This window comes from Scyliorhinus torazame, chromosome 4 (assembly GCF_047496885.1).
Source record: "Scyliorhinus torazame isolate Kashiwa2021f chromosome 4, sScyTor2.1, whole genome shotgun sequence".
Lineage (NCBI taxonomy): Eukaryota > Metazoa > Chordata > Chondrichthyes > Carcharhiniformes > Scyliorhinidae > Scyliorhinus > Scyliorhinus torazame.
Genome location: NC_092710.1, coordinates 344,703,361 through 344,716,787, shown reverse-complemented (window position 1 = coordinate 344,716,787; position 13,427 = coordinate 344,703,361). Strand labels below are relative to the sequence as shown.

Below are 13,427 nucleotides of genomic sequence, written 5' to 3'. Positions count from 1 at the left end.
GGCATAGGCATTCTTTCTCGATTTGAGCATATCGCTGCTCAGTAGGGGTCATGGCTCGAGATGCATATGCGATTGGGGCCCAGGAGGAGGATTCGTCGCGCTGGAGGAGTACTGCCCCAATGCCAGCCTGGCTCGCGTCGGTGGAGATCTTTGTCTCCTTGGCAGGGTCGAAAAACGCCAGGACCAAGGGGTCTTGGTGAGTTTCGCCCTGAGCTCACGCTACTCTCGCTCATGAGCGAGGAGCCACTTGAAGTTGGTGTTTTTTTGTTACAAGATTGTGGAGAGCTGTGGTGTGGGATGCGAGTTTGGGGATAAACTTCCCAAGGAAGTTGACCACCTTGAGGAAGCGGAGGACTGCCTTCTTGTCCTCCGGGGTCTTCATAGCATTGATCGCCGACACCTTATCTGAGTCTGGCTGCACACCGAACTGCAAAATATGGTCGCCAAGGAACTTTATTTCTGCTTGAACGAACGAGCACTTGGCTCTGATGAGTCGGAGGCCATGCTCGTGGATCCTATGGAACACTCGCTTGAGGCGATCGATGTGTTCCTGAGGAGTTGTGGACTAGACAATGATGTCATTGATGTACACTTACACCCCCTCGATGCCCTCCATCATTTGCTCCATTATTCGGTGGAACACCTCTGAGGCGGAGATGATGCCAAAGGGCATCCGGCTGTAACAGTAACGACCAAATGGGGTGTTAAAAGTGCAGAGCTTTTGACTGGATGCGTCTAGCTGTATCTGCTAAAACCTCTTGGAGGCATCCAGCTTCGGAAATAACTTGGCGTGAGCCAGTTCGCTAGTGAGCTCTTCTCGCTTAGGGATGGGGTAGTGTTCCCTCATGATGTTACGATTCAAATCTTTGGGGTCGATACAAATGCAAAGTTCCCCTGACGGTTTTTTGACACAAACCATGGAGCTAACCCAGTCCGTGGGTTCCGTGACCTTAGAAATTACGCCCTGGTCCTGGAGGTCTTGCAGCTGCTGCTTGAGGCGGTCCTGAAGGGGTGCCGGCACCCGACGCGGTGCATGAACCATGGGTGTGGCATTCGGTTTCAGAAGTATCTTGTAGGTGTAGGGGAGTGTGCCCATACCCTCGAAGATGCTGTGGTATCATGCTAGGATGTCATCTAATTGAGTTTGAATGTTGGCATCTGGCGAGGTTGATGCCTCAGCGGGCGACATGGAGTGAACCCGCTGCGCCAGATTCAGGATTTTGCAGGCCTGAGTACCGAGCAAGGAAGCTTTGTTGGACGTTACTATTTCAAAACGCAGGGTGGCTCTTGAGGCACGATGAGAAACCACAAGCTGGCATGAGCCACTGGCAGCAATGGCATTGCCATTGTAGTTGATGAGCTGGCAGGCCGATGGAAGAATGCTCAGCTTGACGTGGATGGTATCCAGGTCAGACTTCAAAATGAGGTTCGCTGAAGCGCCGGTGTCCATCCTGAAGCGTATGCGAGATTCGTTGACCGTAAGGGTGGCACACCACTCGTCGCCCGGATCAATGCTCAGCACTGGGAGTGGGTTAGCCTTTTTGGAAAGCATCGTATGCTTGGTGATGATGCCCACCCGGAATGGGGATGTGAGATCCTCGGTGTCGGGATCTGATATAGAATTTACAGTGCAGAAGGAGGCCATTCGGCCCATCGCGTCTGCACCGGTTCTTTGAAAGAGCACCCTACCCAAGCCCACACCTCCACCCTATCCCCATAACCCAGTAATCCCATCCAACACTAAGGGCAATTTTGGACACTAAGGGCAATTTAGTATGGCCAATCCACCTAACCTGCACACCTTTGGACCAGGGGAGGAAACCGTAGCACCCAGAGGAAACCCACGCACACACGGGGAGAACGTGCAGACTCCACACAGACAGTGACCCAAGCCGGGAATCAAACCTGGGACCTTGGAGCTGTGAAGCAATTGTGCTAACCACTATGCTACCGCGCTGCCCATCTGGAACCATGTCTGTGTCGGAGTCTGCAACGGGTTGCTGCACTGACCGGACGTTCCTGCACTGCGGCTGGGATCGCTGTGTGGTGGGCAGTTGAGCAGATCTGCACAGGGCTGCGTAGTGGCCAAGCTTGCCACACTGGAGACAGCGTCGAGATTTCGCTGGACATTGCCGCTTTAAGCGCGCGAAATGGCTGCCCTCATCCAGACTCAGGCCCTGGAGCTGTTTTACGGCCTGCACCCGCTCCGCATCGTGGGGGCCTCTGCCGCCTTGATATGGGAGTACCGGTCATTAGCGTGCTCAAGTAGGACGCAGGTTTCGATGGTGATGGTGAGGGTGAGCTGCTTAACTTTGAGGAGTTACTGGCGAAGGGGATCGGAATGGACCCCGAAGATGATCTGGTCACAGATCATGGAGTCGGAAGTGGAGCCGTAGTAGCAGGATTGCGCGAGGATACGGAGATGGGTTAAGAAGGACTGAAAAGGTTCATCCTTACCCTGAAGCCTCTGCTGGAACACATAGCGTTCAAAGCTCTCGTTGACTTCGATTTATATAGACATTCACCCCCCACCATCTGGCCTGGGTTTGTGAAATCCTACCAACTGTCCTGGCTTGAGACAATTTACACCTCTTTAACCTGTGATTATCCCTCTCTCCAGTTGCTCCGCCTGTACCTGTAGAATTAATTACTTGCAAAGACTTGCATTCAAAGTATCGTATTGCATCTTTGACTTTGTCTGTATAAATGTTTTTGGAACCCCCTTCTTCATTCACCTGAGGAAGGAACAGTGTTCCGAAAGCTAGTGATTCGAAACAAACCTGTTGGACTTTAACCTGGTGTTGTAAGACTTCTTACTGTGCTCACCCCAGTCCACCGCAGGCATCTCCACATCATAGCTACCATTGAAACTGTATACACTAACGGAGTCACTTCCTGTCCCTTGTCCATCACCCGGACAAGCCTTGGCATGCTTAGTTGCTGTTGTAGCGGAGGTCCCCAGTGAAGGTCACTCTACGGAGGAGTCCTCCCATTTAACAGCGGGGACCTGGGGTGGAGGGTATTGCATGCAGCAGTCCCATACAGTCATGCCGTCATTGGTTCACGGACTCCCAAGGTACCTGCCTTTTTTGTGGCCTTGTAAAGTCCAAGTACCAGGCTTATGTAAGTTGCTTTAGGTTGCACCCCTTTTTCAGTTTCTTGAAAAACATTTTATTGCAGTTTGTTTGCGCTTCAGGCCCATGCTCCTGATCTTTGGACAGCCTGTGCAGAGAGAGGTGGGAAGGGAGGAGGACCTGCTCCTGGACCTCACCAAACCTTCCATAAACAGGTCCAGGTAGCGGGTGATCGGGGGGGGGGGGGGGGGGGGGGGGGGGGGGGTCACCCGACCCGACTCTCTGCCCCTCTACCGGGGCTATATTCACAGCTGGATGTCACTGGAGAGGGAGCATGTGGTGTCCACAGGCACCATCAAGACCTTCCATGTCTGTTGGGGCCAACAGGAACTGGGGTGTTTTAATGACCTGAGTAATCACATTTTAATTTGATATTTTAAGTTTAATTTGTGATTTATTTTTGTTTTAGACAGTATCCTTTTAAGGGCTGTCCCATTTCATTTGTCCCTCAGTTTATTTAATTTAGTTTACTTGGTTTCATCAAAATAGTTGGAGTAAGTTCTGAACCCCTTTGGAATCTTTGGCCACAAGCATTGAACTCCAATGCTCATGCAAGCATTGACATGACACAGATTACACTTATGTGTACCACTATGCAAGCCGTGATGGTGATGTCTATCATCACTCACCCCATTCAAGTACATGATAGGGGGAATCTTTGAGATGCCACCTGAGGATGTAGACACTGGCCCCATGCATCCACTCAACTGCCCTTTCACCCAATCCCAGATTGGGTGGTGGCCTGAGAGGCTTGGGGAATGGTCGGGGGGAAGGTGCCATGGAGATTTTCAAGGGTCCATGCGCCTCATCCTTTTTGAGTTGAAAGTGACAACTGTGGGTAAATGGCGATAATGTGAGAGGGCAGGGTGCGAGGCTTAATCGAGGAGCACTCACTGAGGGTGAAGCGCGTGGTTGGATGTTCCAAAGATGTGGAGGTCTGAGGGTCAGGATCCTCTCAGGAATCCTCAGCACTCACTTTGACGTTCTCTTCTTCTCAGTTCATGATTCTGGAGAATTAAGGGGCCTGTTGAGTTGGCTATTCTACTCAAAGTGATCGAGTAACAGCAGAGACATTGGCATGCCGCTGTACGTGGCCAGGACTAGCACCCTGCAGGCAGAGCAGGGGAGGCTGGGCCCATGACTATTCCAGGAGCAGCACCATAAATGGTGGGGCCCCATAGGAGACACTACCAGCAAAGGGTCTTCCAACGTTGGACACCCTACCTGCAGATGTCAGAGCTTCAGTGCTGGAGAAGGCTGTGTCTGTCCTGGGGGACAGTGGACCACCTTTACCAAGTCCTGCAAGAGTTAGCACCACATGGAATGGGAGGGCACCCACTGCCTGTGACCCTTAAAGTGACCGCTGTATGCGGCTCATTTCAGGGCAGCACCGGTGGTCTGTGTGACATCACGCAGTCAGCCGCACACAAATGCATTATGAATGTGGCAGACACATTTTATGCGAGGGCCCACATGTATGTCAACTTGGACTGGGCCCAGGTGAGACAGGACACCTGGACCATGCACCTCGCCCACTTAGCAGGCATGACCCAGCTGCAGGGTGTGATAGACTGCACCCATATGGTCCTGCAGTCTTTATGGCATCAAACAGCACCATTCATCACTGGAACGGGTTCCACTCCCTCAATGTCCAGATCGTTTGTGACCACACAATGTGCATAATGCAGGTGTGTGCGTGTTTCCGGGGAAATGTCCATGACAATTACATCTTGGGGTGCATCATGCGGTGCTTGCAGATCCCAGATCTTCTTGAGGGCAAGCTGTGGCTGGAGGGATGGCTCTTCAGGGACAGGGGCTACCCACTAAGGATGTGGCTGATGATGTCAGTGTGGAGACCACAAACACCTGTGGAGATTTGCTACAATGAATCTCATCCTTCAACGTCAGGCAGGCGAGTGAACTGCTCAAGTTGAAGTTCTGGTGCCTGGACCGGTCGGAGGGTGCTCTCCAATACAGGCCTCAGATGGTGTCACAGATAATTGTGATCTGCTGCGCTCTCCACAACTTGACGCTGCAAAGGAGATACCAGCTGGACCAGGAGGAGATCGGGGAGTGCTCCACCTCCTCGGATGAGGAGATGGTTGAGGAGGGTGGTGATGGGCAGCCTGCAGAGGAGGACGATAGAGCTTGGGCCATGGCCAGGGCCCGTAAGGGCCAAAGAGCTCATAGCCTCTTGGTTTGGGGACGACCAGAACTATGGACTGAGGAGCTGTCCCACCATGGTGAGTAACATCTGATCATTACTGCGATGCCAGTGGTAGGTTCTTGTGATGGTACCCAGGTTCATGGACAGTGCATTAAAGCCATTGGCCGGACTCTGTGAGAGAATGATGATAGCTTGCATTGAGGATTCAGCGATTCTCCTCTCATCCTCAGCGATATTTCATAGTATTTACAGTGCAGAAGGAGGCCATTCGGCCCATCGAGTCTGCACCGGCTCTTTGAAAGAGCACCCTACCCAAGGTCAACACCGCCACCCTATCCCCATAACCCAGTAACCCCACCCAACACTAAGGGCAATTTTGGACACTAAGGGCAATTTATCATGGCCAATCCACCTAACCTGCACATCTTTGGACTGTGGGAGGAAACCGGAGCACCCGGAGGAAACCCACGCACACACGGGGAGGATGTGCAGACTCCGCACAGACAGTGACCCAAGCCGGAATCGAACCTGGGACCCTGGAGCTGTGAAGCAGTTGTGCTATCCACAAGGCTACCGTGCTGCCCAGATATGTCTGACTTCTGCCTAACAGAGGTGGACACATCCTGCCAATGAACCGGGAGTCAGGGGCGGGGTGGGGGGCAGTGGTGTTGGCCATGCTTGCACCACCGTATCTTTACTGAGACATCAGTGTGGGAGGGACATGGCGCTGCCATTCTCACACTGCACATGGATGAAGCGTCAAGTGTGTGCAAGGGTTTGCAGAACATGGTGCCATGAAATGACAGAATAAAGACTCTGCTGGTGATCAAAATTATGCTTATTATAAGTGCTATATACAGTGGTATCCTATCTAAAATACTATCTATGTTCACCAGTGCCTACTAGGTGCCTACGGTTTCTGACTCTTCCTCACCACTACGTCTAGGTTTATGCCCAGGATCCACAGCTGTGGTTGAGGCAGTCAGCTGGCTTTCACATCTTGTTGCTTGAAATGATCTTGGTGGGCGTTCCTTGGAAGGCCTGGACCTTGAGGGACCTAGCCTACTTTTGGGTGTTGCAGTGCGACTGCTCCCTGGACCTGCAATACCTGACTGTGAAGTGCCGCCCATACTTTTGCCATCATCATGGCGGTCTACATCCCACCCCAGGCGGAAATGAAGAAGGCGCTTGATGAATTGTACACCACTATAAACAACAGTGAAACAGAATACTTAGCTCATCGTGGCTGGGGACTTCAACCAGGCCAACCTCAAGTGTGTACTGCCAAAGATTCCACCATTACATCTCCTGTCCCACTAGGGGCACCAACATCCTTGACCACTGCTGCAAACACCAAGGGCACCTACCGATCAATCCACCACCGCACTTCGGAAAATCGAACCATAAGGCGGTGCTTCTTCTCCCGATGTACAAGCAGAAACTTAAGCGGGAGAATCCGGTGAAGAAGGTCATGCAATGCTGGTCCAAGGCAACAGAAGAGCTCCTTTCCGACTGCTTGGAGTCAGCGGACTGGTCCACATTCAAGAACACAGCAGTCAACCTAAATGAGTATGCCACCACCATCACAGATTTCATCAGCAAGTGTGTAGAAGATCGCGTGCGAAAGAAGGTAGCACGTACGTTCTCCATCCGGAAACCATCGTTTAATCGGGAGATTCACTCCCTACTGAAGGCCAGGCGTTCAAGACAGGTAACGCTGACCAATACAAGAAATTCAGGTACAGCCTCCGCAAAGCCATAAGGGATGGCAAGAGACAATACCAGACTAAGCTAGAGTCACAGACTAATGACACGGACTCTCATCGGTTGTGGCAAAGCTTAAACAACACAACGGGCTACAAAGCAAAGCTGAGTAGAATCTTCGGCAGCAGTGCAACCCTCTCTGATGAACTCAATGCATTCTATACTTGGTTTGAGCAGGAAACCATCAAACCGCTGTCACTGCCCCAGCAGCCCCGGACACACCCATACCCACTGTCACAGCTTCCAAAGTCAGATCGGCCTTCTTGAAAGTGAACCATTGGAAAGTTACAGGTATTGACAGCGTCCCTGGGAGGGAGGAGCCAAGTCCTCTCAGATCCTGTGCGGACCAATGGCGGGTGTTCACGGACATCTTCAAACACTCCCTATTCTATTCCAAGGTTCCCACCTGCTTCAAGAAGACCACCATCATACCGGTGCCAAAGAAGAACCAGGTAACATGCCTCAGCGACTACCATCTTGATATCAAATCATTATGAAGTGCTTCGAGAGGTTCGTCATGAGACACATCGACTCCATACGCCCAGAATGCCTTCATCCACTGCAATTCGCATACCGCCACTGCATATGCCATCTCCCTGGCCCTACACTCATTCTTGCTGCATGTCGACAACAAGGACTCCTACATCAGACTCCTATTCATTGACCACAGCCCCGCCTTCAACACCATAATCCATGCCAAGCTCAAATTAAAGCTCCAAATCTGAGGACTTGACTCCTCCCTCTGCAACTGGATCCTCAACTTCCTGACCCATAATCCACAATCTGTAAGGCTAAACAACCACACCTCCTCCATGATAGTCCTCAATACCGCGCAAGGCTGCATACATAACCCCCTATTGTACTCCCTATACACACACGATAGTGTGGCCAAATTTGGCTCCAACTCCATTTACAACTTTGCTGATGACAAGACCATAGTGGGTCGGATCTCGAACAACGATGAGTCAGAGTACAGGAGGGAGATAGAGAACCTGGTGGCGTGGTGTAATCTTTATGATTATTGTCACAAGCAGGCTTACATTAACACTACAATGAAGTTACTATGAAAAGTTCCGAGTCACCACATTCCGGCGTCTGTTCGGGTCACAGCGGGAGAATTCAGAATGTCCAATTCACGTACCAGCATATCTTTCGGAACTTGGGGGCACTCCTCCCTTCGGCCATGGTAGCCCTGTAGGGCTGCACCATGGCCGGCGCAGAGAAGACAACTTCCTGCGCATGCGCCAGAATACGCCGGCGGTTCTGCGCATGCGCTAACTCGCGCAGATATTTCGGCGTCCACCCAGCCCCCGGAAGTGCGGAGAATTCCGCTACCTCTGGTCGGCCCGACGCGGAGTGATTCGCGTCGTTTTTGACGTCGCCGTTGGGCTATCGCACTGATTTTGCTGAATCCCACTATATATTCCAAGCATGGCCTAACTAAGGTTCTATAAAGCTGCAACATGACTTACCAATTTTTAAACTCAATGCCCCGGCCAATGAAGGCAAGCATGCCGTATGCCTTCTTGACCACCTTCTCCACCTGCATTGCCACATTCAGTAACCTGTGTACCTGTACACCCAGATCCCTCTGCCCATCAATATTCTTAAGGGTTCTGCCATTTACTGTATATTACCCATCTGTATTAGACCTTCCAAAATGCATTACCTCAGGGGTACTGGTGGCTGGCGCTACCCATGCCAGCTATACGCTCTGTGGCCCCTGTCCTTCGCCCTCCTGTGGGGTTTATTGTGGGTGTCCGCTTTGGGTGGGCTACCCCGGCAGCAAGGTGACAGCTGGTTGTGGAGTAAGGGGTGCCACTGTGTGTCACCGACTGGCGCCATACTTGGTGGCATGCGTGCGGGCAGGACCAGCAGATGGGGCTTGGTGAGGGTCATTGAGACCGTAGCAGCGGTGTGCCATGGGTCCACTTTGCGAAATATGGGTAGTGTCTACCTGTCTGGGTGCAGGATGGATAGGAGCAGGGGCTCAGTAAGCAAGGTGAGCTTGGTGACAGCTGATGGTCCTGTGAGGTGGGATAGCTGATGATGTCGGGCAACTGCCCTGGGAGGGGCAATGAGTCAGGCTGGGTGCCAAAGACCGCGGTGCATGCATCTGCCATTCAGGTTGTGCTCTGCTCTTCCCCTGCTCCTTCTGCAGTGAAATGAAATGAAAATCATTTATTGTCACAAATAGGCTTCAAATGAAGTTACTGTGAAAAGCTCCTAGTCGCCACATTCCAGTGCCTGTTCAGGGAGGCTGGTATGGGAATTGAACCCACGCTGCTGGCCTGCCTTGGTCTTCTTTAAAAGCCAGCTATTTAGCCCTGTGCTAAGCCAGCCCCTAAACCAGTGGGGCAGTGTTTTGGATCGGTGCACTGAGGAGTGCCAGCACCTGGTAGGCCACTGGCTTTGCTTAACAATGCTCATCCATGCTGGGCCCTGAGGGTTTATAAGGGGTTGGCTTGGGGCAGGGGGGTCACCTATACGGCCGGTGGCACTCTGCACATTTACAGGTCTCAGTGGACAGTTGGTGGAGTGTGCAGCCAGATGGCTGCCATGCTGGCTGTGGAAATGGCGGTCCGTGCTTCGACACCCTGGCCCCGGGGGGACATCCCAAACCCACGGCTCATCTCCTGGTCGCCCCGCCACTACTCCCCCCCCCACCCTGGCAGACCCCCCACCCCCACCCACCCCAGCGGCACAGCTGTCAGCTCACTGTTGCGCCTTTTCAAACTTTTCTTCCCTCTTCTCTCCCTCAGAAGCCATGGCACCTGGTCCCCTTTTTAAAAAAACACAAGTGAACCGTGGTGGCTGTCACCTCCGCCTAGCGGAGGCGGACGATAGCTGGAGGTTGGAGATTATTAGCTTGGTCCATTAATGATATGTTAACTAATGCTATGGTATGTTTTATAAGCCCCTGCTGGTGCGGGGCGAGGAATGCATTCACACCGCCACTGAGGCACCAGAGCATGGCACTCCGTTCAGCGCCCTGCGGCGACCTAGTTTTTTGGCTGTTGCCCGATTCTCCACCGATCGCGATTCCGGCACCGCTGGACGGAGAATCCTGCCCATGGTTCTCTAGGATCGCAGTGGTCTCCACAAACTCTCCAGTCACAGTGCACCACCTATCTTGTCATGTCTTTCTGAACTTTTAAAAATAATTTTATGAGTCAAATATTTTTAACTCAATTGTTTATTTTAGTTTCAATAATCAATTGGTCATTCATTTTGAATGAACAGTTTAGCAAAGTAAAGTAATAGCGAGTTACAACTGTCTACTTTAGACAAACAGGGAAAATGTCATCAGCCACCACAAGTTTAAAAAAAAAGCACTTCTGTTTCTCCTCTGCACCCAATTCACAACTTGCACAAACATTTCTGATTTTCCTCTGTTAATGTATCACTCTTCATGAACATCCTGGGCTCCATGCTCAAAGCTCATGAGGTTTAATCTTGTTGAAATATGTTCAAAAGTCGTGCTCAGTATATTGACATTACTGCAAATTGGAAGATTATCTGGTTAATTATTCTGCGAAAGTAAATTCATGACTTATGATGAAATTTTGTTAGACCAGCCACCTTTAGTATATAGTTTCTTGAATGTAATCTCTGAAAACCTTTAGTGATTTAATGACAATTTATAATTTTGATCTTACCATTTTACATAGATATTTATGGATGGTAATCCCAGCCTATATGAACTTCGATCAGAAATAGAATTCTATGCTATGTTTCAACAAGAGATTGAGGAACTCAGCTCCACTGTTACATTAGATTTTATTGAACTGAACACAGGTAGGAGCTAAAGCTAATTTCAGTGGCATGCTCTTTCATTCCTTCAATGTGCACATTAGAATTGCCATCTTAGACATTTTTAAAATTTATTTTACGGGATGTGGGCATCGTTGACGAGGTCAGCATTTATTGCACATCCCTAATTGCTGGAACTGAGTACCTTTTAAAAGGGCATCTAAGAGTCAAAAACATTGCTGTGGATCTGGAGTCACATGTGGACCCAGACCATGCATTAATGTCACAGGTAGGCTTACATTAACACTGTAATAATAACAGTGGGGCTGGTTTAGCACAGGGCTAAATCGCTGGCTTTTAAAGCAGACCAAGGCAGGCCAGCAGCACGGTTCAATTCCTTGCCAAGCCTTCCCGAACAGGCGCCGTAATGTGGCGACTAGGGGCTTTTCACAGTAACTTTATTGAAGCCTACTCATGACAATAAGCGATTTTCATTTCATTTCATTTCATTAATAATAATCTTTATTATTGTCACAAGTAGGCTTCCATTAACACTGCAATGAAGTTACTGTGAAAAGCCCCTCATCGTCACACTCACAGAACACAGAACATACAGTGCAGAAGGTGGCCATTCGGCCCATCGAGCCTGCACCGACCCACTTAAGCCCCCACTTCCACCTTAACTCCGTTACCCAATAACCCCTCCTAACGTTTTTGGTCACTAAGGGCAATTTATCGTGGCCAATCCACCTAACATGCACGTCTTTGGACTGTGGGAGGAAATCGGAGCACCCGGAGGAAACCCATGCACACACGGGGTGAACGTGCAGACGCCGCACAGACAGTGACCCAGCGGGGAATCGAACTTGGGACCCTGGCGCTGTGAAGCCACAGTGCTATCCACTTGTGCTACCGTGCTGCACTTGTGCTACCGTGCTATCGTGCAGCACTCCGGCGCCTGTTTGAGTACAAAGAGGGAGAATTCAGAATGTCCAATTCACCTCACAAGCATGTCTTTCGGGACTTGTGGGAGGAAACCGGAGCACCCGGAGAAAACCCACGGAGACACATGGAGAACTGAACAGACAGTGACCCAAGCCAGGAATCAAACCTGGGTCCCTGGCACTGTGAAGCAACAGTGCTAACCACTGTGCTACCGTGCAGCCCCATGGCAGATTAACTGCTGAGCAGCAATCAGTGGCACTCACACATCAGTAATGATTTAGTGGGCATAATTGAGTGAGTAGTCTGATTATAGGCATGTTGGAGTTCCGGTGGCGCCTATGAGGGAGTAAGTCGCATACTTGGTGGCTTCCGCTCTGGCCGGACTTTCGGACCTTTTTACCTGCCTTTTCCGTGGGTTTGAGTTTTGGCTTTGAAGGCGCAGACAATTTGGCTCTGGATCCAGACATTGGTGGATGGAACGGAGAACCCCAAGGGACCGAAAAGCGACAAATAGAAAGATAAGCAAGGGCTGGGTGGAGGATGTGACTGAAGACAACATGGATGATGTCCGGATCCCTGCTGCGACGGCCCAACCATCGACTGAGGAGCTGATACAGGTCATCCAGGAGGGCTTTGCTAGACAGAAGCGGGACTATCTTGACCCGATAAAGGAGTCGATCGATCGGTTCGAGCGCAGGCTGGATGCTCAGGATCGGAAGATTCAGAAGCTGGAGAAGGCGCTGGCAGAACAGGAGGAGCATCAAACGGCGGTCAAGCTAGAGGTGCAGATGCTCAAGGATCAGCAAAAGAGACTGCTGGAGAAGGTGGAGGATCTCGAGAACAGAACTCGCCGGCAGAACTTGAAAATTATTGGTCTCCCTGAGGGAGCTGATGCTGGCGCGTTTGTGGCGAGTATGTTTCAGAAGCTTCTGGGGGAGGGGGCTTTTCCTCAACCGTTGGAGGTGGACAGGGCGTACAGGGTGATGGCGAGGAAGCAGCGGCCTGGGGGCCCCCCAAGGGCGATGATGGTCCGGTTCCATAGATTTTTGGACAAGGAGTGTGTTCTCCAGAGGGCCAAGCGTCCCCGGAGCTGCAAATGGGACAATAGCATTCTGGGGGGCGTTATCAGGACTTGAGTGCCCCCCAGAAGGAGGGCAGGCTTTAATCAAGTAAAGGCGATCCTGTATAAGAAGAAAGTGAAATTCGTGCTGCTGTACCCGACGCGTTTCCGGGTTACGCACGAGGACCAGCACCATTACTTTGAGTCGCCCGAGGAAGCGATGGACTTTGCCAAGAAGAAAAGGCTGGTGCTGAACTGAGGACTTTTTGGTTTTAAGTTGTAACCTTTCTGAGCGATGTTTATATGTTTTGACTGTCGTTTTTCTTCTGCTTTTAAGTTTGAGTGAAGGTGAGGGAAGTAAAAGTTATTCGGTTCTACAGGTTTTCGGTGTTTTGGTGGGGGTGGCTGGTGGAGGCTTTTTACTTTTTATTACTTTGATTTGCACTATTGGGGGTGTTCTCTGTGGGTTGTTTGTCTTGGGTTGCGTCCTATGGTAATTGGGAGATTGTCTGGGGTCGGTTTGATGAGGGAAGTGGTTTCGATGGGCGGGGGGAAGGGGAGTAGGGAACAATAGGTGGGAGACATCTTGGCACCGGAGGCGAGG

General features: G+C 51.0%; 1 protein-coding gene across 1 annotated transcript in view; it reads left to right on the top strand.

The window, feature by feature from the left end:
* The window catches only part of LOC140411190 (dynein axonemal heavy chain 8-like), a 2,783,184-nt gene that overhangs the window by 739,028 nt on the left and 2,030,729 nt on the right, over positions 1 to 13,427 (top strand). Inside the window, exon 28 of the mRNA XM_072500280.1 lies at positions 10,737 to 10,863. Coding sequence (XP_072356381.1) covers positions 10,737 to 10,863 — 127 coding nt within the window. The remainder of the gene's footprint in view (positions 1 to 10,736; positions 10,864 to 13,427) is intronic.